This window comes from Taudactylus pleione, unplaced genomic scaffold (genome assembly GCF_031769625.1).
Source record: "Taudactylus pleione unplaced genomic scaffold, aTauple2 ptg000250l, whole genome shotgun sequence".
NCBI classification, from domain to species: domain Eukaryota; kingdom Metazoa; phylum Chordata; class Amphibia; order Anura; family Myobatrachidae; genus Taudactylus; species Taudactylus pleione.
Genome location: NW_028284652.1, coordinates 9,807,895 through 9,835,768, shown reverse-complemented (window position 1 = coordinate 9,835,768; position 27,874 = coordinate 9,807,895). Strand labels below are relative to the sequence as shown.

At 43.6% G+C, this 27,874-nt stretch overlaps 1 protein-coding gene across 1 annotated transcript; it reads right to left on the bottom strand.

The window, feature by feature from the left end:
• Window positions 1–224: 224 nt before the first annotated feature.
• On the bottom strand, window positions 225–27,553 carry ESRRA (estrogen related receptor alpha). The gene is made up of 8 exons (XM_088480091.1): window positions 27,228–27,553; window positions 25,394–25,513; window positions 23,224–23,541; window positions 19,239–19,355; window positions 15,549–15,674; window positions 12,628–12,795; window positions 1,453–1,722; window positions 225–1,050 (listed from the first exon to the last, which is right to left on the bottom strand). Exons 3-8 carry the CDS (start codon window positions 23,525–23,527, stop codon window positions 803–805), a joined length of 1,233 nt encoding a protein of 410 aa, XP_088336217.1. The 5' UTR covers window positions 23,528–23,541; window positions 25,394–25,513; window positions 27,228–27,553; the 3' UTR covers window positions 225–802.
• Between the last annotated feature and the right edge of the window lie 321 nt (window positions 27,554–27,874).

Sequence of the window (27,874 nt, the reverse complement as noted above, 5' to 3'; positions counted from 1 at the left end):
CAAATGTGAGTTCTACACAACAGCAAGAAATTGTTTTTCCAAAAATAAATGTAGACGCACACCTGGAAATGCGTACTCCAAACCGCATATGCAGTCCCAACAATACGGTATTTCTCTAAACGCTTTGTAAGTTAGGAACTAATGTGTCCTTACCAGGACTGCACAACCAAAAGCAAAAGGGAAGTTTAAATACAGATCGTCACTTAATAAATGACTGAGGCAAATTTTCATTAACAATAAAATGAATGAATTAACTGGCATGAAGTCATACATAATGCAGATCAGATAAAAGGAGGGACACAAGCCACCAACTTGTATTACAGCAGTTGTGCAATGTGCCCTATTGCTTATAGGGAGTAATTTACGGCTCAAGAGTATACTTGAGGGATAGAAAGACTCGCAGATCTTCTTAGGGTTTGCTTATCCTACCATAGGATATTAATACATTGCTTAATTAAACAGGAATACAGCCAAAACTCTGATCTTGTGATGAAGGATCCAGGGAACACACCTCCTCCCACTGGTCAATGCCACATGGCTTATTGTGTACATATCGCCTAAGCTGTGCATGTCCATGACTCTACTTAGCCACAGCACTTAGCTTCATGTGCCGCCACCTGTAGTATCTTCCTCGTCAGTCTATGATCTATTCCAGGAACAAATGGTGGTTGAAAAGAAAAAAAATCACTTGATTTGCAAATTCATTAAGTAGTCCCTGCTTGCGTTACACAGATGCTATGTACTGTAGCATTAAGAGGAAGTGACATGGTTCTCCTGCCATAATAGCTTCTCCATCTCCATTTTAGTCCATCATGGCCTCCAGCATCTCCAGAAAGAGCTTGTGCATAGGGACAGTCCCTTCTTCTCGCAGGGCATGGAAGTGTTGGAGGACTCTGCCAGCAGTCTGTCGCAACAGGGGGAGTGTGAGAAGTAGTTTTCCATCACGACAGGGTTCCTCGGGGTGACGATTAGACTCATACTCGCTGAGTGCTTCCTGTAGAGCATCGCGGAGACGCAGAACTGCATCTGGATCTTCAATGTGTACAGAGTCTATGATGAGAACAAGCATGTATGAGACACTAGAACAACTGTTACCTAGCCTGCAGCTGAAGAAACTTCATTTTATGAGAATTATTTTGCTTATACTACTGGACAGTAAGTCAGGAATTTGTTTCAGTTTTTAAAATAAGTGATCATCATATGTGTATTTTGTCTTAATAAATTCTTTCATAAAATCCACTATAGACCACATCAGGATTTGCCTAATAAACACATACAAAGACATTGCAGGAAACAAGTACTACATTTGCTATAGCTAATGTCAATATAAAATATATCTTCCACCATTAATTAAACTCAATGCACTCCATCCCCTTAATTTGGCATATCGGAGATCCCAATAAACATAATTATACTTCTAGAAGAAATCCTACTACCTTGTCCATCGCTCACCTGAGTTTGTTAGGGTAAGAGCCTTCAGCATGACATATTCTTCTCTCTCCACGCGCAAGGCCCGATACTTGCGTACCAGGTGCAGGACGCAGGAGCAGAGGTCTGAGAGACGGACAGAACGAGAAGATTCCTCATCTAATACAAAATCCTCAGCAAACACAACTTCATCTTCATATGGTAATGAGCGGAAAACAACACCCAGGAGAAGCACCTCCATCCAGACACTTTGCAAGAGACTCATCTGGTCCGATAAAGAGAGAGAGGAAAAACCTGCAAAACACCAAATTTCAGTTGTGAACTTAGAAATTCAGCTTCAAGCCTGTAAAACATCCGATTGAATACAAAGGAGAAGAATCAGTGAAAGCAAAAGTTAGGTCTTACACAATTGGCAATACAAGTATGGGTAGAAAAAAAAATATCAATATATATGTTTTCCATAGACAAAAAAAATCTTACGGTTTCACATGTCCCATTAAGGCTTCTTAGACATGATCTGAAATTTCACAAAACCTATTGAATTTCTGCCACTCAGACTTCAAAAACAATGAAATTATGATCATTAAGGCTGACGCCTTAATGGACGTGTTCCTTGCGTAATACAGATATGGTATGTCATGACACCATGTGGTTAACTGCAGATTCAGCACTCTCAATATTGCTGTCACTCAGAAAATGGTGGAGCTGCTAATTCACAGAATTGTGTGCTCAATGGAATACACACATGCAGTCTATGCAACTGAGGTCTGAGCAGAACATTGAGCTGCACAGATGGGATAAGAGTATGGTGGATGGGGGAAGATTAAGCAGTACAGATGGGGGCGAGCCAAAGTGATATAGATTGGTGGAAAACAGTGGTGCACATGGGGGGGAGACCGAGTGGCACGGTTTGGGGAAACAGAACGACGAATGGGGGGTACAGAGTGGCATGGATGCAGGAAGACAGAGCAGCGCAGATGGGTAAAGACAAATTGGTGTGGATGAGGAATACAGACTAGCACAATGGGAGAACACACAACAGCAGGGATTGGGGTAGACAGAGTGGCATGGTTGGGGGGGGACAGAGTGGTGCAGAGATGAGGGGAAGAGAGTGACGTGGCTGGGGGCAAGGCAGTGGTGCAGATGGAAGGAAACAGTGACATGGATGCAGGAAGACAGGGCAGTGCACATGGGAAATATATTGGTGTGGAGGAGGGTATGCAGACTAGCACAGTTGGGAGACCACAAAGCTGTAGGGATTGGGGAAGGTATAGCCGCATGGAGGTGAAGATAGTGTACATGCATAGACAGAGTATGATAGTTTTAGCAATGAGGGAGCTGAATGTGTATAATGAATGAGATGGATGTATTGAGTGAGAAGGATGTTGGAACCCAGTGCTTGCAAACGACACCCACGTATTGAAACATGTCGGAGGAGTGACGGGGGCAACCTTCCAGTCCCAGTCATTAGCAGGATCGTGAAACATTGACAGCATAAGAGACACCCGTGTGCCATCCATCTAATTTTCCTGTACATGCAGATCCTGTTTTTCATCTTCTGGTACTCTCTGTATCCTCTCGGTTTTTTATTATTCTATTATCGCTGCTATTAAACTTGGTAGTCATTTGAGATACTACACTATGAGAAGTTTCTTTTTTCATATACCGCAGTTTCGTATGTGGGACTTTTCTTGAGAATGAAAAAATACCTTGATATGCCTGTATGAGACCATCCCATGTAAGCTGCAACGTGAGTATCTATTGTGAAATCCCGCCGCTAATCTCTCATTCGGGTAGTACTGTCCTTGTAGGACAGTAATAATGTAAGTGGGTCCACGTACCTCGTTTTTTTTGTTTGTCAAGCCCGGGGATTGCCTACTTTGGACCGAAGAGGACCGATCCACGCATAGGAGAAGGTATCTTTTATTTTTTCAGGTACCCTATGGATAATCTACTGAAGAAGGGGAACGATGGCTACAGGGATACATAGGTGAGTATGTGTACATGTGGGTATACATTTGTGAGTACATGTATGTTTAATAAACTTTTACTTTGTACGGTGTGTGCGTCCTGTGTTTATTTTAATATTGCTTTTGCTGTAGAACTACAGGTACCAGCGAGCCCGTAATGCCCTGCATGCTGGTACTTGTGGTTCTCCAAGTACCAGCATGCAGGGGAGGCTTGCTGGGAACTGTAGTTCCACAGCAAAAGACAATATTATACTTGTATTTTTTACACCACATTACACTATCAACCCGGCACCCACTGCCCCAGGGGTGCCTGGGATATCCCCGGGCTATCAGCCTAGGCCTGGGGTGCCCCGGAGAGGGGAAACCCATTATTGGCGAGGGGTCTCCAGCTCCCCAGGGATCCACGGCCTGGGCTGACTAGCAGTCAGGGTTGATGCTTCGGCTGGGGGACCCGGTGAAAGGGCTCCCCTGGCTGTGGCATCAGCCACCCGCTAGAAAAAGTCAGCTGCTGGTTCTGGAAAATACAGGGGAACCCTACTAATTTTTCCCCCCTGTATTTCCAGGACCTGATCAGAGCCCAGTGCTGGTTGCGCTGAATACAGAAGATCCCTACGTTGTTTGTCCCCCCCCCCCCCCCCCCCTGTATTTTGGTAACCAGGACTGGTGCTGATTAGCCTGGTGCTGGTTGTGCTTAAAACGTGGGACCAACTACGTCGTATGTCCTTCGTATTTTGGACAACCAGCACTGGGTCACCAAAAGCCCGGTGCAGGCTTCACGAGTCTGCATCTGCCGCTGACACAGGCTACCTCCCCCGGGTCCTACTGCCCGCCGCTCAACCCATCTAGGTTGCTAACGGCCGCCTGCTTCCTTTCCCGGGTTTCAGCTGCTGCTAACGCCCGCTACCTCCCCCCGGGTCCCGGCCACAGCAAACGCCGGCTTCCTTCCCCCCGGCCCCCGCGACCGCCCACAGAGGACAGTCATTTTGGTGCACCCAAGTGAAGCCTGCTGGAGGCTCCTACTGAGGCTGCGCAACAAGTTGAAACATCCTATCTCTATAATTGCGTATTCGTGAGGTAATTGTTTAAAAACTGTAACTTTCTTAATTACCTAAACCCCAAAAGCACCTACCCTGGAACAATAGCTACCTAATAAAACAAACCCCAAGTCTAAATTTGCCCCCTACCCTGAGTTATGCCTTCCCAAAAATCCCCAATTGAGAACAGCAGAAAAGTGGTCATGAGTGTCAGAAAAAACTGACAGTTGGAAATTTAGATTACTCCCAAATTCGAATTTTTTTATGTTTTTGCCCTGAAAATTGGAATGCAGCACCGAGCGACTGTTCTACCTGCCCGTGCCAAATTTCAGCTCGGTACCTCCAATAGCTTTAGAGGTGTAGCCCCTTAAACACCATGCCACCCCCCTCGGGAGCTCTCTACGGGAGAATTTAATTTTTTTAGATTCAGGCCTTAATATAAGGGCACGACTGTGCTCTTATAATATATAAGCAGAATGGGGACAGGAACTGAAGAAGGACCACACAACCAAGATATGCTTGGTCATAACTTGCTAAACGGTATGCGTGCAGCACAGGAGTCATCCTCTCTGGCGGATGACATGTTACTTGGCTTAGACGCTCACAAAACGTTGGGTTCGGGTCCTGGACTTGTATGAGATGCTCTTTTGTCAAAGTTTTGGCTCCGAATTTATTAACTTCGCCATCTACCTCCCTCTCCATCAATGGTTAGTTGGTCGAGCAGATTTTTATTTCTCGAGGCTAATCACTTTGCTCACTACCGTTCAGCTTGGTTCTGGACCCCATTGTGAGAGTGTTGCAAAGCTGGCAACGGTTTAAGGGGTCAATGTGGGCCACAAGTTTCTAAAAATTACCACCACTGCAGACAAAGTTATGGTCTTCATTTCTAATCGGCAGGACTCTTGGGCTCCATTATAGACCAGGGGTTGCTAACCTGGGTCCTCAAGGCACACTAAACAGTACACACTAAACAGTATAGCCATACTTGAGCACAGGTGGCTTAATTAGTATTTCAGTTATTTTGATTTAATCATCTGTGCTCAAACATGGATATCACTAAAACCTGGACTGTTAGTGTACCTTAAGGACCGTGGTTGGGAATCACTGTTATAGACTATGGCATCATCTCAGCGTTTGTTATTAACCAAGGTAAATCCATTTTTTTTTTTATATCTTAAAGTCAATATGACACATTACTTGGGCCAAATCGCTCAGCTCATCTTGAAAGTGGAATCTGAATGGAAGAGTTTCCTATATGTGCTCTCCTTGTCTGTTTAATATGATTTTTCCCCTCCAAATTTTACCTGTACTCCTTACAAGAACGGATTCACAATTTTCAAGTGGTGTTTGCTCTCGCACTCTTTCCCTATGGGAAGGAGTCTCGGGTTGTGAAGAAGGATCCTTTCGGATTCCTCTGCCCCTGTCCGGCTCCTTCCGCCGGACGCTGGGGATTTGTGCGCCTGCCTGAACTCTAGTACTGTGGAGTAAAGTTCTTAATCCTAACCCCCCGGTAACAAAAAAACAAAACAAGAAATGTGTCGACCATTTTTGTATCAACATTTTGACCCTGTCAACCTTCTTACATGTCGACCTTTTGTCCCTGTCGGCCTATTGACTGTCTAACATCTGGTGTCTATCTACATTATACATTGTCGATCTTTTTACTGTATATCTTTACACTATCCTCATGTGCCCCTAGTGGGGAAACCCCTAGTGCAATAGCTTCCTACCCCTTTATACAATGGGCTGCGATGGGCATCTGCATGAGTAGTGGGCTGGTGAACGTTTCTGCGGGAAAAAAAACACCACTGAACTTTCGCCAGTAATTGGAAACAAAGAGTATAAGTGACTCCCACAAAATGTCCTCTCTTTACCCCACATTATAATAGTGTGACACTGCAAATTTTCCCAAAACTAATGGAGTAAATTGGAAGCTGTTTCCTTTCAGCTATTTCGGTGAATTACAGATTTTTGAGAGACATTTTTTACTATGCTGCATCTGTTTTGCGCATCACCCTATGGACACAACACTTTCTGCTGCTCACTACTGATGTTGCTGCGCTCTCTGGCCATCTCGATACATCTTCTCCCTGTGACTAGTTATACTGAGCTACTTTTCAATATTTACCTCCGTACCATTCTTACCAATTCAATGTGATTAGCAACCATTCTAGCCATAAGGTCCAGGACCTCCTCTCATCTTCTCACCCATCCACATGCCCTATGGACCCTATACCCTCTTTTCTTTCACAATCTCTTCTGTTGCCTGCACCCACCTCTTCAACCTGTCCCTTTCAACTGGCTCTGTCCCCTCCTTTCTGAAATACACACGTCACACCCAGACTTAAAAACCCCTCGCTGATTTTCTCTAATTACCACTCCATCCAGGGCCGGTGCAACCCGCTCAGCAGATCCTGCACTACAGGGAGGCGCCAGGCTGGAGAGGCGCTCTCCCTGCAGCTGCTGCTGAGTCACGGGCTGCCGCTGTGCCTGTCAAACTGCATGACAAGCAGCAGCAGCTTGCTGTAGGGAAGCGCGACCGAGCCTGAGCGGCTCTTCACACAGTCCCACCACCTGATGATCGGGTCTGGGCAGGGAGCCAGATGCCCCCCAGGACCAGTACAATGTAGTTTCAGTGATGGCTACAGGAGCATGACTGACGGCCGGTTGACTGCACTCATGCACCAGTGGTTACTTCCTGTCCAGAGTCCACCCTCTATTCTGTACCTCTGCAGTTCCTGCTCGGTGTGATGCCCCAGGGAACCCTCCCTCCTGCCTGAGGTCTCCACCCTCTCCTATCCTCTACCCTGACTGTATTCTGTGCTTTTGAATTAATCTCCAGTGACTGTCTGGCTCACCGCGATTCTCCTCCCCCTCCTGACTGTCACTAATCTGACTCTATTCTACTACATCTACTCACCTCCTGTCCCTAGCCAAGACCCCGCCTCTTACACTGACTTCCCGCACCCTCATCTACCCTGTGTGACTATTCTTATCTACTCCCTCCTGGCTAAGTCCCCACCCCTCACCCGAGACCCCGCCCACTCATATACCCTGACTGACTTCTAATCTACTCCCTCCTGTTCCTTGTCAAGACCACGCCCCCTTGCCCTGAAGCTCCACCACTTTCCCAGTCTATCCTGTCTCTGAATTAATTTCATGTACCCTGGAGCTCCACAGGGACCAGACACTTCCTCCTCCTGGACAGGTACGTAATGGAGAGGTAAAAATGTTTAAATGTTATCTAGAGGGATGGTATACTTCTGCAATGAGATGGGGTGTATTTGATTTTTATTTGGGGAGTTAATACTGTCTGTGCTGGGGATGATGTATAAATGTGGGTGTGTGGGTATTATTATTGTGTTTGTGTGTGCGCGCGAGGGTTGTATTCAAATTATGGCCCCCATTTATCAACGATTGTAAACACCTGCGCAATTTTTCGTTAGTATCACTGTGATACAAATGAAAAATGTACTGGTATTTACCAATACTTACCCCACCGGTGGGGTCCTGCGTAGTCCAGCAAGGAATCAGTATTAAATACCGCCGGACGTGAGCCCGGCGGACCTAATCCCGATGCCGGAAACTAGAAGATGAAGATCCCGACAAGGTAAATTGTTTTCCTATCGCTAACCCTTTCCCTCCCCTAACCCTCTCTAGGGGTGCCTAACCCTAACCCCCCTCTAAGTGCCTAAACCTAACCCCCCCGTCCCCGCAGCCTAAATAATCCAAGTCTCCCAGCGGGGTGCAAAACCCTAACCTCCGCCCGGGGATGCCTAACCATAAGTCCCCCCCAGGAGCCCATAACCCTCCGTTTGGTATGACGGGCATCGGGCTCCCGGCGTAGGTATAATGACAGGCATCAGGTTTTCAACACCTGTCATTAGTCCCCTGTCGGGATTTGAGAAGCAGGGAGCCGGCGGTCGGCATTTCGACCGCCGACTTATTGACTGCATCCAGTCCAGCAAAGTCTTCCGCTGTTCTACTGGTAGCCTAATGCTGCCAGTGATGGGGCTCTGGTGTTATGCGCAATGGTCTGTCTGTGCATGTGCATGACACGGACACCCGATAGTCACATTCTCTATTGTTTAACACTCACATCTCAAAATACTGTCATACACGGAACTTGAACCTATCACCTTTCACATAGCAATAATACCTTACACATGGAGCGATCTGCCGGTGAATTCAGCTGTGGCAGCAAGGTACATACACGGTCCTCCACACCACTGATATTTGCTGCATATACACTACAAGTAGCAATCTTCCTATACCTTCAGTCAGTGATCTACACTGCCAGCTCTAGGTTTGTGCACAGCTGTTCTCATGGCCAAATCCTGCTGCAACTGCTGCTTCTCCAGTGCTCTACTACATTTATAGCTGGTGAGTTATACTGCATAATTATTGTGGATCATCACTGCAGCCATTGGATTCATACTGTATTCAGCAATGACACCTAGATAACACTGGAACAATGGGATCAGTATTCTTTCCCCATGGGGTAACACCCCTTTTTCAGGCTTATGTCTTATGTCCCTATTTTTTAAAAGAGGGTGGGGGTTCGCCAATGATCTTTCTGGCACAGGGCACCAAGTCTAGTTACGGCTGTGCCTGGCATTTCCTTATTAGCGAGCCCTAAAGGGGTTATGCTTCGTTGATAAATGAGGGCCTATGTGTTATATGTGGGTCAATGATGGTCTCTGCATTATCTGGTGGTCACTGTGACACTCTCTGCATTATCTGATGGTCACTGCAACTCTCTTTGCATTGTTTGGCTATTACTGCAATGCTCTGTGTTATCTGGCGATCACTACAATTCTCTCTGCATCATTTGGAGGTCACTTTTACGCTCTATGTATTATCTCTCGGTTATTGCTGCGTTCTACATTATCTGGTCACTTTGATGTTCCCTGCATTATCTGACGTTCACTGTGACACACTCTGCATTATCTGGCGGTCACTGCAATGCTCTCTGCATTATCTGGTGGTCGCTGCGGTGCTCTCTGCATTATCTGGTGGCCACTGTTACGCTTTATGCATTATTTGACGGTCATTGATACGCTCTCTGCATTATCTAGCGGTCATTACGATGTTCCCTGCATTGTGTAAGGGGCACTACTACTGTTGGCACTACAGTGGACACTGTGTATAAACGGAACTACTGTGCGTATTGTGTATAAGAGGCACTACCACTGTGGCCATTATGTGTATAAGGGGCAGTAGTGTGGGCATTTTGTAGAAGGGGCACTACTTTGTGTCGTTACATAAGGGACACTACTATGTGTATGTGGTGTAATGTGAATCAGGGGCACTATGTGCAATGTAATGTGAATAAGATTGTGTTATGTGTGGAATCATTTGAATTGGGGATACTATTGTGTAGCCACGCCCCTTCCTTGTGAGACTACGTGTCATTTTGTGGTGATCACTGAGGACGCACGTTGTCCCTTTATAAAAGCTAGGAGAAAGGGCGCAAATTTATAGTTTGCAGGGGGCGCCAAACACCCTAGCACCGGCCCTGACACCATCTCTATCCTCCCTTTTGCTTCCAATCTCCTGGAGAGGACTGTTTATCTTCAATTAACCTTCTTCCTCTCTTGCCACTCCCTTTTGAACCCTCTTCAGTCTGGTTTCAGCACAGCCCACTGTACAGAAACCATCCTGAGATCATCAATGACCTGCTTACTGCCAGAGATATATTATTATCTTTCTAAATGTATCTGCTGTCTTTGGCACTATCAATCACACACTCCTCCTTCCAACTTTTAACTCTATTGGTCTCCATGGCTCTGTCCTCTCATGGTTCACCTTCTACCTCTCTGACCATTCCTCTTTTCGGTCTCTGCCTCCAACACCACCTCCCAGCACTTCACAAGATCCTTGGTCCCCTCCTTCCTGCCTTGGTAAACTCAACAATTCTATTGGTCTTCAATTGCACCTATACGCTGACGATACTCAAGTTGACTATATTCCTCAGTCCTCGCACGGGTATCTTCTTCCCACTTGACTCTCATATCCTGGATTTCTCAGAATTTTCTCAAGTTAAACATGTCGTAAACTGAAGGTACCGTCTTTCCTAATACCAGGGCCACCTCCCACCTAGGCATCCCAGCCACCCCTCCACCTATCTGTTGTTTACCCAGCACATTCAATATATATCTCACTTTGCCACTTCCACCTCTGCAACATCTCTAAGATCAAGCTTTATTCATGCCCTGATCCCACCAAGCCTGTCATCCACATAATCATCATCATCATCATCTCCTGTCTCGCTATTGTGACCTCCCTTTTTCTGGTCTCTCCACTACAGTCCATCATGAATTGTGCTGTACATCTCATTTTCCTCTCTATAAACGCTATGTTGGCATCCCCCTCTGCAACCTGCTTCACTGGCTCATCATCCACCTCCGAATCCAGTACACTCTTAACCCTCACCTACAAAGCTTTTAATAACTCTGCACCCTCCTACGTCTCTGACCTCACATTGGTCCACACCAGATCCGCTCTTCCGCAGACTGCCGCCTCTACCCTTCCCTGTACACCTTCACTCATACCTGCCTCTGAGATTTCTCCCTATCTGCTCTCCTCCGAAACTCACTCCTACCAAGTGAGACTTTCTGCCAGTCTGCCCATCTTCAAAGGTTCAATCAGAACATACCGTTTCACCAAAGTCTACTATACCTCCTATATGTCCACTCTTCCCTCACCCACTGAACTTTTCTTCTCTTTCTTTCACCCATACCCTTACCATGTAAGCTCTCAAGAGCAGGGTCCTCCGTCCTGCATCCCCCTCACTATCCTTGTTTTCAGTGGTCCTGGTCTCCTTTAGTGACTCTGTGTGCTCGCTCTTCATTGAGTAGTCTCATTGAGTGTTGGAATGCCTTCCACTCCCCATGGCTCACCGTCTCATGCCTATCTTTATATAGTGGGGGCGATTACATTTTTTAAGCCGTGATAATTGAGCGCCCAGTGTTGCAATTCAATCGTTCTGGGCGCTCACTAATTATTGCCCTCTTCGCCCTGGGTTTAGCCATGTAAAAGTCGTCTTATGCTGAGCGTCTATTTCCCCCCAAAATGCGTCTTAGTCGCAATGCAATGAGACAAAACTGCTTAATGAGACTGCACTGATTAATTCAACATACAACAGAGGCTTTTTTTCATTCCAAATTTAGTTTTACCTGTGACTTTGTACACTAAGGGGTCTATTTACTAAGCATTGGAAGGAGATAAAGTGAACGGAGATAAAGTACCAGCCAATCAGCACCTATCATGTCACAGGCTGTGTTTAAAAAATGACAGGACCTGATTGGCTGGGACTTTATCTCTGTTCACTTTATCTCTATCCAAGGCTCAGTAAATAGACACCTAATTCCTGTGCAGTTAAAGTCGCAGCCCGGTGTCTCTGGTACAGATTGAGTAGTCTTTCGTTGTAGCTGCGGTGCGGATAAGGCTCAAAATTTAAAGAAAGTCTCTATGTTTCACCACTCGGTACTCTCGTCTTGAAGCTCTGTGTATGAGGATTGATCTGTATGTTTATTTTCACTGTTGCCTGTACGGTGCTGTGGAAATTTTCTGATGCCTGAAAAATCATCTTAAATAATGTGTATCCCCCAGGAATGACCTGGAATATTGTTTATGGGACTGTCCCCTCGTTAGGCGGTACTGGGCCCAAGTGCTGCAAGAAACTCCAGTTAGCTGTTTCGAGCTGCCTTTAACAAATGTGTTCTCCAGGTCTGGGTCAAGCGATCACCCCCTCCCTTCTCACTATTTAAAGGAGAACTATTTAATGTTTATCGCATGTACTAAATTGAACTTTGCCTTCAAAAAGACACTGGGTCAGTCCTTTTTTTGCAACTTGGAAAGCTTTATTGACTTGCTTTCCAGCTCAGATAAGCTACAGATTTTTAGATGCCTCAGCAACACCACATGCTAGGAAAGGAGAGTATATCTTCCTGACCCCTGCTGACTTTTTAATTGGTTACACTTATGCATATCTTCAGGTGTATATGATCGCTATGCTAAAGCCAACGATTGGGGCTGGATGGACTGTAGTCCTAACTTGCTTCCATTGCTGAACTATATGGACTTCTGTGACACTCAACGGCCTGCATTATTATTTATTAATGTTCTCTGCCAGAGTAAGAGCTGAAAAAAACAAACTCTCCAACAGCCAGAAACTCATACTGCTCACACACCTGGGATGTTCTTGGCCCAGCTGATGATGATGACAATCTCACGGTCAGCAAGGTCACACAAGGTGCTCATGGACTTCAGGTAGCCGTCAGGAAGTGCTGGGTCAGGCATCGCAAACAGCTTATCAGGTTCTGCCACCAGCAGATGTGAGACTACAGTGTTCATTGGAGCTAAAGAAGGAGACAAGACAAAGGTGTGATGCAGAAGACCAACAGTCAATGTATTGTATAGTATTTTCCTTTATTATTTATCTAAAGGATAACTTATTAGGAGCACTATGGGGAAGCAAGGGAGATAAAAAAACAATGAATTGGAAAGTACTGCAGAGTATGGGGATACAATATATAAGTAGATTCTCTGTGTTTGAAGTAGTCATATGGCCAGGACCAATGGTTTAATTTAGTTTGAATTAAAATTTTCCTTCCCAATGTTTTGTTTTTTTGGGTGGAGCTTATCACGGGAGTCAACTGAGACCCCAATTGATCTACCATATTTTAAGCACAAATTGAATCTAATAATACAGTAATTACCATCAGATCAGTTTTGTATGGATATGTAATACTTTGCTTCTGAGACCTGATTCATGTTTCTAATGCATTTTACAAGGAAATCTCTGCTTGTAAATCCCAGCAAGATTACAAGCTGATAACAAGGGATTTTCCAGAAGGGGCGTGGCCTGGATGAGCTAGTGCAAGGAAGCTGACTCTGTAGCTCCTAGGCCCTAATGTCCGACGCACCTATCCTGGATAATCTGCCTGGACCCTTGCATTGGGGACTTACCTCTCCGCGCTCCGAGAGTCCCTTGGCCTGCTTGTCTCCTCTGATTGCGGTGATACAGGCGCTGATAGTTTCTCCTGCTGTATCTCCTCGTTCCGGGTGCCATCTTGGATCCGTCTTTTATGGCTGCTGCAGCTTCTAACTCCAGCGCTGGCTTCTTCTGCCTCCTGGTCCGTGTCCTAGGTGGGTGGATAGGTGCTAACTCCTGTCCCTGTCGTGTCACAGCTATCTGCGGGTTCTTGCAGTCCCGCAAATACCGGCGCTGGCTGCCATCTCGAAGTGCTGCTCCGTGATAGTAACAACTTCTGGGCTGAAGTGGTTTTACCTTCTATGAATATGACGCTGTTGCTGAGTCCGAAAAGAGGCTCTTGGCTCGACTGGAGAACCTCCATGTTGTGCTGTCTCCTCCATGTTCTGACTTACCGCATGATTGGACTGGGCTCGCTGATATGGAGACATGCATTCCCACTCTGGAGGGTGGTTATACTCCTGTTATTGATAATCCGACCGTTTTAAATTGCGGAGAATGATCTATCCAATATTATCCGGCGCCATTACTGATTACTTCGTTAATATTATACATCCCTCCCTGTTCTTTGACTCTGAGGGCCTATTTTTCTCTACAAAGGATAATATGTGGTTTTATCCTCTATAAATGTTGCGATTATATGGTGGAGATTGCTCAGTCTATGGGTACTTGGATTCTGTGATGCCTCTCCAAAAAGCCCTTTTTTTTTTCTCTGCAAGGTGTGACGAGATTCGGAATTTATCATTTCTATATTAGGTTTACTTTTTTGTTTATTTTTGGATGGGCTGGTCAGAGACTTTTTTTCTCCTTATTGTTTTGCAAGAGGCTGAGGATTGGCCTGATTAGTACTCTGGAGTTCATTGTGTTAGTTACAAAATTACATAAAAGGCGGCAAAAGTGTATTTCATCACACTGATTATCATATATACAGTATATATATATATATATATCCTGATTTTTCAAATGTTCCTATTTCTCACATTACCATTGTATTGTACTGTATTTTGTTTCACTGTGGCAGGACCTTTATTCCTTGATATGCACTCTTTTTTTTTTTCTTATTATTATTTTGTAAGAACCTGCGGCTTGGTCTGATTAATACTCCGCAGTCCAATGTGTTTGTAGCACTTTTGATGCCTTTTCTGTATGTTTTTATTTTTCCGCACTGGTATAGAAGTATATATCCTGATTTTTCATAAGTCTATATTTCTTATGTCACAAATGTACCTTATTTTTACTGTGGGAGGAATTTTATTCCTTTTTATGCCTGAGAGCCGGGTTATGCCTGACTTAGTCTATTGCCCCTGTCAATTATCCTGTGCAATTATTATTATTATTTTTTTTCTATTTGGGCTGAGAGGTGGTAGGGATTTTATTTCTGATACATAGGTGCTTTTTATATTTTGCTTTTGTTTCTTTGCTGAGGGGGAAAGAGTTTTTTAAATTTAATTCATTTTGAAGGCCTGCTGCGAGCTGGTGTTAGTTTCCACTAGCTTAAGGCCATCTAGTGTATTGCCCCTGTTATATTTTTCTTTGGTATTGAGGGGGGTGGGGGAATTTAGGTATTCAGATAGGTCAGATTAGTTAGTAGTGGAATAGGGGATTAGGGGATCCAAGTATACCTAGATTGGGGTTAGGAAATAGAGGGTGGAGGGTTTATGTATTATTTATATTATGTTTAAACTTATATGTTGGCAGGCATGGAATTGTTTTTCTCTTTTCTTTTTAAAAATTATACTGTACTTATTTTATTCTGATATGTGATATTTTTGAAGACTATATGCTGTCTAGATAGTATGTCTGTTTATATAGCCTATCTCATATAGTTTTAGATCACGTGGGCCCAGATGGCACCTATGCATTAGCCTTATGGTTTGAGATAGCTATGGTCTATATTTTTGTTATTAATCATGATTTATGTTTTATCCATATGTATCACTTGATTTGATTGTCATTATGTGATTTATATTTTATGTCTGCTGATACTATATATTATATTGCAATTTTTGTTATTTTGTTTGAATGTGTCTCAAAACTCAATAAAAATTATAAGATTTATAAAAAAAAAACAAGGGATTTTCCATCCATGAATAGTGAATGCGGAATTACAGATCTTACCATGTTTTTTGACAACTGTTGCTGTACTTTGCTGGGACTGTCCCCCTGGTGTATACTGTAGATTATCTCCATCCGGTCTTCTTTTGTACTTCTGCCGACCCCCTCTTACACGGTCTAAACGCACACCTGCAGGTGAGAAAAGGACACAGAACTGAAGGATAAAGGAAGGGCAGAAAGATATATAACCAACGGCTGCTGCCTTGTGTATAGTCCAATCTTCATGTGTGGCAGGGTTTGTGTATAAGTGCTCAGGTATAATGTCAGAGGTATATCATCTACAAAATAAAGTGATATGTTTCATCAAGGGCAGATAAAGGTCATTCAAGTAGATGATCAACCCTGGTGCAGGCTATAATATGATGGGTTTGCCGGCGGCTCCGTTTCATCCGAACCATGCAGAGATCATTGTTGACACTGACCAGACTTGGAGGAGGGGGGGATAAATTAGCCATATGTCAGCGTAGTCCTTAGAAACACTGAGAAAATTGAGACCATTTTAGAGTAATTCTCAGCAACAGGTGACCACCATGTGCTTACATTAATGGCACTCTATGTGATTTGGATTCGAGCGCTTAGTACCAAACAGACAGATTTGTCCAATTTAACCACCCACATTTGGGTCACCATACTCGGGGCATCTTGTCCATGCCACAGGTCCAGTCCATGTTTGGCCAATATGAGCCTAAAACTGCTGATAAGAGAGGACAATAGCTAGGAGAGTGATAGATAAAATATATGGAAAACATTGTGTCTCCTGTCAAGGAATAGGAACTCTTACATATACATTTATTTTCCATATAAAACAGATTTGCATTTTAAGTTAATCAACTTTTTATGTGAACTACAAAAAAAAACCACAATAAAAGGGAACACCTATAAGAATCTTTAATTAGTATGTTAAAATACTGTAGATTACACAATACCTAAGCATGACATTTTCATATATGCCTATAGCAATAAATATCCAATTTGATGCTGATAAGGAAAAAGATAAAAATTAAAATCTGCTAACGATTGTGAATATTATGTACAGTCACTGGCCAACCAGGATAACTGCAACAACCAATTCAATTGTTTGGCCGGATCACCGAACATACAAATACATCCAATTTAGTTACACACATATGGATATTACTTAAGCTGGGCATCCACTATACAATATTCTGTCAGATATCTGTCCAATCTGGCTGGTTGGAATGAAAACCTGGTAATGTATGGGAGCAAATGACAATCGTCCATTTGCTCACAAACACTGGAAAATAGCCAAACATGACTGTTCAGACAAATTGGTTAAAACACACAAATGTAACCAATTTTTTTTTGTCCTTTTTTCAGTGTTTAAAACCATATGATCGACTGTCATTTGCTCCCATACATTACCAGGTTTTCATTCCAACCAGCCAGATAATTGTATAGTGGATGGCCATCTTAGAAAGGAATTACATTTTCTAAACTGTCCAATACAATATTCACCTTCTCCACAGTTCGACCTGAATTGTTTTGTGCGGAATTCCTGTCATTTCTATTCCGGGCACAGAAACAGACAAATCTCAGGTGCACAACTCCAAATTATTGATAATATATTAATGCAATAAAATTTTGCAATCAATAGAGGTTTTTAGCATAATCATGGCCAATGTTATAGGCCTACCCACCATATCCAGGTAACCTCTTTAGGGTAGGTCCCTAACAGACTAGGATTCAAATCCAGAGCGCAGGACCCCCCAAACTGGCCCAGCCAAGCTGCCCCAGGGCACCGCCATAGTAAGAAAAGTGCAGTGTAAAGAGATAGTTAAGAGCAGCCACAGCTCCATATAAAGAATGAAAATAAAAAAGTGAAGTACATGTATATTAAACAAACAGTGAATGGTTAAAATGTGTTATAAAAAAAAAATGTGTTATAATGTGGTGCCCTGAAACAGATCAACCAAAGCAATCCAGGGGGACCCACACCCCAAAAATGAACCAAAGTTGCACTAAACCAATAAGGAAGGGTGCTAATCCAGACCGAGGGCGTCTCCTTTCCCTCACATGTGCAATAAAGCACATTAAATGGAGTATATGGGAAAGATTCCTGGACTGCACACCCTGAACATATATAATGGGAGGTGCTACCTGATGAGACTAATTGCAGGCACAGAGTTGTGCACCTGAGATTTTTCTGTTTCTGTGCCTGCAATTAGTCTCATCAGGTAGCACTTCTCATTATATATTTATTCAGGGTGTGCAGTCCAGGAACCTTTCCCATATACTCCATTTAATGTGCTTTATTGCACACCTGAGGGAAAGGAGACGCCCTCAGTCTGGATTAGCACCCTTCCTTATTGGTTTAAAAGCATGGAGTCTGGTAATGTATATGCACACTGGTATTAGGCACAATTCTAGGTAAGTCCTACAAGTTACATACTGTAGTGCAACTTTGGTTCATTTTTGGGGCGTGGGTTCCCCTGGATTGCTTTGGTTGATCTGTTTCAGGGCACCGCATTATAACACATTATTCTTTTATAACACATTTTAACTCTTCACTGTTTGTTTAATAAACATGTACTTCACTTTTTTATTTTCATTCTTTATATGCAGCTGTGGCTGCTCTTAACTATCTCTTTACACTGCACTTTTCTTACTATGGTGGTGCCCTGGGGCAGCTTGGCTGGGCCAGTTTGGGGGGGATCCTGCGCTCTGGATTTAAACCCTAGTATGTTAGGGACCTACCCTAAAGAGGTTACCTGGATATGGTGGGTAGGCCCATAACCTTGGCCATGATTATGCTAAAAACCTCTATTGATTGCAAAATTTTATTGCATTTATATATTATTAGTAATTTGGAGTTGTGCACCTGAGATTTTCTGTTTCTGTGTCTGCAATTAGTCTCATCAGGTAGCATTATATATATTCAGGGTGTGCAGTCCAGGAATCTTTTCCATATACTCCATTTCTATTCCGCCTAGAATTCAAACCCCACCACAGAGCAGAATAAACTGACCATTTTTTTTTTATACTGTAAATTCCCCATTACAAGTACAGGGCATGATTCTTCGGTAGCAGTGGATCGGAGACCTGAAAAGGTATGTAAATGATGCAATGAGACTCTCATCTATGGCTTTCTCAGATCCACTGCATGCATCCAAAGACGCAGCATCGCATATCTGAGTAACCTTAAGGTTACTCAGAATGTCCACAGCACTTAAGCTGCCGAGGCCAGCGAAACTGCTTCAACACACGCGCAAAACGGAGGCAAACCCTCCGTTTTGAGCAACGGCCCTCTTCTCCCCCAAATGCCTGCAGCTGGTCAATCAAGCTGTGGCATACAGCACACTGCAACCAGGGTCACAGTAACACCGCTGCACATGCACAATTCGGCCCTGGCGCATATGAGGTCACGAAACCATCTGTAAGTTGCGAGCTAATTGGGACTGAGCTAATTCAGGCCCACAGTACGGACTACTGAAGCAATAGGGGAATATCATGATTGGGAAGTTTCACATAGTTTCTTCTGTACAGTCAGCTGTGAAATCTGGTGCTGAAAGTTCATAACTACTTTGCACTTCCATGTTTATATGTGCCATTATTCTAAGGCCAAGTGAGTACTGGGCGCACAACCAGGAACATACGATGTACCAAAAATATAGATAATAGACAACCAATAACAGACATGAGGTGTACATGAAAAAGAATACAATTCAGACTCACCTTCCTTTAGCATGCCCACCCGAAGGCATTTAGTGAAGCGACAAGCTTGGCATGCCTTCCGTCTTCTCTTTGTAATTTCACACTCATTAGTGGCAGGACAACTGTACTCAATATTACCTAAGAAAGTGTGAAGAAACATCAGTATATACACAAATGAGCTGGACTGCTACTTCCTGTAACTCCTGAGACAATTACCTGTGACATAACATGCAGTGACAGTGAGCTTTACACACAATAGGTTTAGTAGAGTGTGAAAAATGTGAGATAGTGCTTTGAATAACAGATCACAGATTTTTGCATAACTCTCAATATTTTATTACGCTGTGTCTTGTGCTATAACCTTGTATTTATACAGTGTATAGCCATCCTCATTTCACGTTACTCAGTGGACACATGACAATGCATTTTATATAGTCACTATTAGCCAGGCACCACATTGAGTGATGAGACATATAGTGACGTCACTGGTTCCAGGAGAATAGATAAGATGCATTATTGGGTCAGGCCATAGAATGGCTGCAAGCACTGTGTGTAGGCAGCAGATTTATGTTAAAGTTGAATGTGAGTATATAACTAAATAAGTATATTTTATTCAGAGGTAAATGTTACATTTATAAGCACGACTGCTGTAATACCATCACCAGTAAATGAAACTAGTGGAGATTTCTACCTGTAAAGAAATTAGTAATGGTGTAAACTGTAACTAAACTCATCATTTAATGACCAGTGTAGGAGGCATCTATTGACATAGGTGGGGAGAATATGTTCCCACAATCATGGCTTTTGCTAAGCTGTTTCTATCATGACCTTGATTTAGCGAGTTTCCTGATAACTTAGGTTAGTCACCACAGTGGTATCTGTATGTAACCTGTTCGCTTGCTCCTTAAATCGATAATTGGCTCTGAGTTCCAAGATTTTGAGTGGCAGGGAGGACTGCTGAGGAGACCAAAAGTCTTGGAAACTGGCGAAGGTTAACACCTGCATCCCTGAAAGCTGGAGAATCTGTAGTCCACACCTGCCATACGGATGGAGAAGAGTGTCTCTATCACCAGATAAAAAGGATACATTTACCACTTTGAGGAGGGCACAACTATGGGAGACAGTTTGCTGACAAAATTGCTTGAGATCTAATCCACAAGTGCAGTAGCACACTCTGTAGGGGCTCAAGTGAAACAGTGCATATGGGAATGCTTCCAAAGTGGAGACCATTTGTTCAGAGGGGACAAATTAGCCTCTGAGAGAATTTCATCCCAAGGAATGAAAAACATCTCTTGCACAGCATCTAAAAAGAGAACATTTAACATGGTGACTGACATGACCAAAGATGAACTGGACCTGGCTTTCCAGTGTCTGAATGGTCGCCTCAAAATGCTGGATCACCAGCTCCCTGGATGGTGTCTTCACTAGATTATCATCTACATACAGTTCAAAAACTACTCCCATTAAAACACAAAAGCACGGTTAGGACTTTGGTGAAGCTGACAAAGAATCCAAGAGGAGCAATGGAAACTGGAAATGTGCAAAGTGGAATGCAAAACAAAGGAAGCAAAGATGGTCCCAATGGATTTAACCAGAGATGCCACAAATTTCCATACTCTCATGGTCTGGATCAACAAGAGATTCTTGAATTTCTCCTATGGAAAGAGGGGTTTTAGGTTCACCACAGACAGAAAGTAATATTCCTCTTGTGATCCAGGAACAGAATGAAATAAAATTCCAGACCCCTATGATACCCTGCAACAGGACAGATGATCACTGCATTCAGCAATCCCTTAACTGTAGAAAGGAATGCTATCTTGCCCTTTGGGACCCTGTGAACTTGAGATAGGAAAAAAAAAACTGTTTGGGGAAGAGATTATAAAGAAAATAGTTGGCATCTCCAGGTGACAATTTTGAGCAGCAAGAGATTGGACAAGGGCCAAGAGTAAAAAAAAAAAAAAAAAACTTTACAATGCCTCTGAACCCATGTGGGGCCACTGGCAGTCTGAATGACTTGTTACGCATGTGGTGTCCATCTATTTGAAAGCCCAGTAGGACTTCTTATTGTGCATCACCTCCAAGTAAGGGGTTAAAGTAGCTGGTCCCAGAACAGTTTGTTACCAGAGGGACAGAATGAACTATTACATCACTAATTAACGTGCCCAAGTCTGTTCTGGGAAAGTAGCAAATCTTCCCATCCCTGGTATCTTGCATGCCCTTTTCAGCTCAAGCTTCTTGCAAACAGGGACTTCTTGGTTATTCTGCCCAGAGGACCAAGTATGCAACCATGTTGGTTGTGGAACTTGACACTAATCTAGCAGAATCCAAGGCTGCATCACTTTGCCAGAAAAACAGACCCCAAGGTGGAAAACAGGCTTATGACATTGTCTTCCAGCATCCAGTCCGAATGACCTTGAAAAGAGGACACGTTTGGGAAAAGGTTTTGTACTGGTCAAAGCCGGTGTGTTTGATATTTCATTTTAGTTCTAGTTTAAATTTTGAGGTGAAAGCTAACACCTGGCAAATATACTGTCAGGTCAAGCTTTGAGAAGGGATATATGTACCAGAAAAAAAAGGCAAGAGCTTTTTCTGGAGCCACCAAACTCATTAAAGAGATGGCCAGGGAGAAAGGAAGGCCAATCAACATGTTAATTTTCTCACTAGATGTTTCCTTTCCTTAAGGCCCCCATACACGGTGCAATGGCACCGTGCGAGGCGACAGGGGATCCGTTGTCCGACATATCGGGTGGTCCGCGCACACGGTGCGATCGGGTGGCCGACCGCCCAATATGCTGGCTCCCCCCTCTCTCACCTGCATAGCAATCCATGGGATCGCACATCTCATCCCCTGATCTTATGGTCCTGTAGAAAGATCAGGGGGTGCGATGTACGACCCCAAGGCAGCGCGCACGGCCCGACATCAGGGCCATACACAGTGCGATATAGCAGGCAAATCGCACCAATCAGTCGGATCGCCTGCTTTATCACCCCATGTATGGGAGCCTTTAGGATCTTGGAGGTTCAGAATGAAAAGTTACCCACTAATCAGTTGGCAGATTCAGACACTGGAAAATGGTTTGCTACAATGACACTCAGGAGTATATTTACTAAGGGAGTGGAGTGACGTGGAGATGTTGCTCATAGCAACCAATCAGATTCTAGCTATTATCTTCTAGAAGGTGCTAGTTAAATGTTAAGCAGAATCTTAGTTGCTATGGGCAACTATTTCTAAAAACTCTTACTTTAGTAAATATACCCCTCAGACTTTCCATCCCTACACTTGTCCAAAACAGTCCAACAAGAGTGCGTGTCCTGTGGACACTTGACCGCGGAACTATGGGGAGAAGAGCTGTCTATTCTGCAGTGTAAGCACCAACTTGTCACCCTCTAGTCTAAGTAACCAGTGACAAAATAGTGTATAATAAAGAAAAAAGGCGCATTTCACTGAAGGAAAGGTATTACTATAACTATTTGGGGAGAGGGATGCTGCCGGAGTGACAGTCTGTTGCTGCTGAACTGAAAGACAACAGTTGCTTCTGTCACTGAAGTGACAGGACGTTGTCGCTAAGGGAGCGTCCAAACTGCTGATTTCCCGACCTGTTGTCTTAAGAAAACCTGCATTGGCCGCCTATGTCAATTTTTCATGGGTTCAATGCCTCCAGGGACCAGAAGGAATTCAGACAGCGAACATTGCCTGAGGCTGGGGCTAGAGGTGAGGTTGACTGAACCCACACTGAGAGTGTGTGTAAAGGGGACCTGTTAAGCCCCTGCCATGCTCCAGGGAAAGGCTGAGGATGAGGAGGTGCTAGGGAGCAGAAGATTATGACAGAGCGGAGACATCTTTCGGTCAGTATCCTACCTCCAGATCTGGAATAAACACTATGCCTGTGCCCCCCAACTGCAGGTGGAAATATATATTTTAGTGCAGGTAGCAAGTTACAAAAGATGGCATTTTAATTTATCAGGATGAATTTTGATTTATGTAACTGGTCCCCTTGAGCCTCACCTTGTATGGTACGCTTGAAGAAAGCTTTACAAGCCTCACAGGAGGCCACTCCATAGTGATATCCTGAAGCCACATCGCCACACACAAGGCATAGCCTTTTCGGGATGGAGTTTAGGACGTATTTACCCCTTCCAGGGGTATCCTCTTGTTCATCATCCCCACCTCTGCAGCAACGTGGCCCCTGCTGGTCAGGCCCATGCCCACTGCTATCACTAGAGCCACTAGGACTCCGGCGCCCAATGCTCTCTGGGGTCCCTGGTTCTGCCTTGATACAGAGATCAGGGCGTCTGTCACGAGAAGACATGATACAGATGTATTCTGCAAGACAAAAAAAAAAATTATTATTATATCTATATATCTGCATGACCCTGATCAATTAAACTAAACAATACATATATTGTATATGGTGTGGGCGCATCTCTACTTATTAACCTTTGTAGAGCGTACATATTACGCACCGCTCTACAGACAACTATGCACATCGGAAAAACCTCGGTGTTGCACTCGTTTGTCTGGATGGTCTGCCCAGCGCATATTAAGGTGCATGCCTAGACCTGACCTTATGCACCTACGTGTGATGGATACAGGAAGATATCCAGAGCTGCAGTGTACAAAAGTATACCTGTCACATCAAAGGGCAAACTCCTACCACACTGTACCATCCCTTTCAATAAAATAAACAGTGTTTACCTACAACACTGCATGATGTTGCATTATTTACTGCAACAACTCAACTACTCTCTTCTGACAGTGCAAACCTCTGCTCCTCCGCGAACGCCATGTTGATCCGTAAACCCAAGCTTCGTTGTGAAAATCTATGTGCATTTGCGCAAATTAAGCCGTTCTGCTTTTTCAATGTGGAGCAAACAATTTGTGATTCATACATGACCTTTAATATGCTGTAGTAACAAATCACATGGTCGAACTTTCTGCAAACCCCTCTCCCATGCCACTTCTAGACTGCACCGCACCAGTGGCATTGACTGAGACCCCTGGGCATTAGTGCAGGCTCTGCCCTAGGGCACCCAGACATGCAGATGCACTAGTCTGGCCTGTTTAGCAGCTACTTGAGACTTTCCAATGATGAGTACTTGCAGAGTGCTGGGTAGTGATGTCATAACACAATGCTCCCAAATTAGAAAGCCTCCTATATTTGCCAACAGGGCTGTACAGGGGTTTCTGCAGTCACCAAGAGAAAGAACCAAGTATATCTGAACCCACATAACATACTGGGGTTACAACTTGAAAAAAGCTTCATGCTGATTACACCATATTGTACCGTAGTAGATATTCTTGTGTACATCTTCAAACAGAGCAGTTATTAGTACATAGGCGCAAGTCACCAACACGATACTATACCTCAGCTTAGAGACAAAACACCACTTGCAGATAATCACACAGTCATGTCAGGTCCTAGGTAACCCACAGAAAGAAAAAACAAGGGAGGAGGGATAGTGACCTTTGCTCTGTTTAAGCCTCATACACATACAGTTTAGTTAGACTGGTTTAGCAATAACCTCAGGGTGTAAAGGACAGGAGAGAAACAGTAGCACAGTTGTAGTAACACAACTATTGTTGATGGTGTACAGAAGAAAAGTGCAAGAACAGCAATGGCTGCTTTTGTTTTCAGAAAACAAGGGGTAATAAGCTCATGAAAGGAACAACAAGGAGAAGATCTGCAGACAAATCACAATGTACTGTATCATGCAGAGAGCCACAACAGAGGAGCACCCTGATACTGTATAGTGTTGTGGACACCTTATAAACCATTGGTATGCTTATAAATGCCTTATAAACCAATGGTAAAAGCATGGGCAAAATGAAACTATTTTGTAAGAATGCATTGGTGTTGGTGGCAGTGCATCAAAATTAGTATGGGAGCAGTAGCACCGTTCAGTTTATTCCTGTGGGAAGGCCGGGAGGTCATAAAATCATAAAGGTGCAGGACAGGATGGGAGTATAGAAAGTGGTCAACTGGTCAACTTAACCTTTGACCTGTCCCACCCCCCCACAGTCGCTCTAATTACACAGCTCACTGAGCATAGTTCCTGGACTGCAGGTTGTTTCATGTATAAAACCCCCATTATCCTCATGGGAGTTTAGCCCACACACTGCATCATATACCAACATTACATACACACACAATGTACATGGCATGGTAGACACTCACAAAGAGATACACATGAAGGCAACAACACTAGTCCGGTCACTGTGGGCTGAGTCAGACACCCTGTGCTGACAGGTAGTGGGATCAATGCTGTGTTTACAGTGGTTATAATCTACGTATCATCTGTAGAAAGAAAGACAGAGACATGAATATACAGATAGGAAGGAAGCAATAATATAAAACAGTTTCCATACTCTCAGTCCCACACTTACAATATTGTGTAATGAAAAGTGTGAGTGTCCCTTAGTGTTTTAACCTGACCTGTTTTACTAGGTGGCATATTTATTAAGCCAATTCTGAACTAAAAAAGGCGGACATGGCTATTTCTACATGTTTAAGGACAGAATTAAGTGTCACTAGAATTTACCAATATCTCCAGAATTCCGATTGCCATCCATCACCATAGTATTCTACGGGGAAGGCGTTAAGGGGTGTAAGTTATCATTTTACGTCTTATGCTGGGTATACACTATACAATTATCTGTCAGATATCTGTCCAATCTGGCTGGTTGGAATGAAAACCTGGTAATGTATGAGAGCAAAAGACAATTGACCATTTGCTTATAAACACTGGAAAACAGGCAAAAATGATCGTTCAGACAAATTGGTTACAACACACGAATTCAACCAATTTGAACAATCATTTTTTGGCCATTTTCCAGTGTTTAAGACCATATTATCGACTGTCATTGGCTCCCATACATTACCAGGTTTTTATTCCAGCCAGCCAGATTATACAATTATCTGTCAGATATCTGTCCAGTGTATGCCCAGCATTACACATCACCGGGATGGACACTGATCCTGGAGAGTGAAGCAAGAGACATACACTGAAACAATATTCCTTATGGCTGCAATATGCAGCCATAAAGACTTTCATTTTCAGGAGCATTTAGCTATTTAATAAATATGCCTCTAGATTTTTTTTTTGGAAATAACTCCATACAGCTATGCTGAAGCATGTAATATATAACATACAAATACCATATTTAGATCTAACAGATATTCTTAATTACAGGGCATAATTGGGGGTCACTGTCTGTTTACATCTTGCAAAAAAAAAAAAAAAAAAAAGATAAAAGATTTGTTTCTAGAAGACAAAATTATGGGTGCAAGTGGTTAACTTTATGACCTTACACAATCAAGCAGCAGTCTATGTAATGAGCAATACACTGAACTATGCCTCCAAAATCATATGACCTTGTCTCAAAGTCACTGCATTTCTTCCAAAAGTAAAGCGTAAGCTCTGTAGACAAGTAGTAATACAATAAACACGTCATTGTTTATATATTCAGAAACATACACATAGATCGTTTTTTGATATACCAGATTTTCAAAGTTTACAGTAGTCACTATCTGCAATGGGTTGGAAACTTAAGCAGTCATAAATATACATTTTCTGGGGGAAGGGGGTCTTTGATTTTTTTTTTTTGGTTTGCTTAATTTTTGTTTACACTTTAGAGACACATTGACACCAGACGGATGAAAACTAATGCAACACTAGACTGCACAAAATACAAATTGTAAGTTGCTCAATAATAATATATATAATGAATCCACCAGGACATTGACATCACATAAAATCACTTTGTAAATAATAGAGGTATGTTTATAAAAGCAGAGGGTGCCATATCTGCATATACAGACAGCATGACTTTCACATAAGACAACACATACAATTTTCACACAATGCAAGTTGTGAAAAGTATCACATAGAAAATACTGCACAACACATTATTTTCAAACTAGAGCCCCACACCTATAGTATACATAATAATAATGACTGTCTGCATGCAGATTTCCCAGCACATCCCCCACTCTCCCCCTGGAAACTCACCTCAGAGTCCTGTTGTCATTCCGCTGCTTGTGCCCAGTGGTCCCCGAGTCACCCTCACTGTCACCCTATTGATACTGCCGCAAGTGTGTGCGGGCACGGCACCCGTGTGTAACTAGGATCATGTAATCACAGGCAGGATTATTGCATGTGCAGGTTCCATGGCTTTGACAGTACTAACTTGTCCTTTAGAGTGAGTGTGAGCAGCTCTCCTCCTGTGGTGAGGCTGTGAGTGTAGGACACGGCAGAGGACACAGCTCATTCACACATACACTCACCCCGTGTCACACACTCACACACAGACACACTTCCTACACTGGCTCCTCCCCCCTCAGACCGGCGGGGAGTGGGCGTGGCTAGGTCAGCCGCATGCTCAGCAGCAGCAGCAGCAGCAGCACAGCCACACACTGACTGAGCCACGGCACAATCACACAGCAGCGAGCGGGCACGAGCAGCCATCCTCCTCACACTTCTATTATGCTTATGGCATGCCATGTATGCTCTGTCTGAGGGAGCTTCTAGCGCTGTTCTTGTCTCAATGGCTGCCATACAAACATAGCCGTACATAGGATCATTACATATGTAAATAGGCCTAATTCATATTGCTCAGCTACCACTGTCACCTGTGCAGTGTGACCTTAATGTCAGCA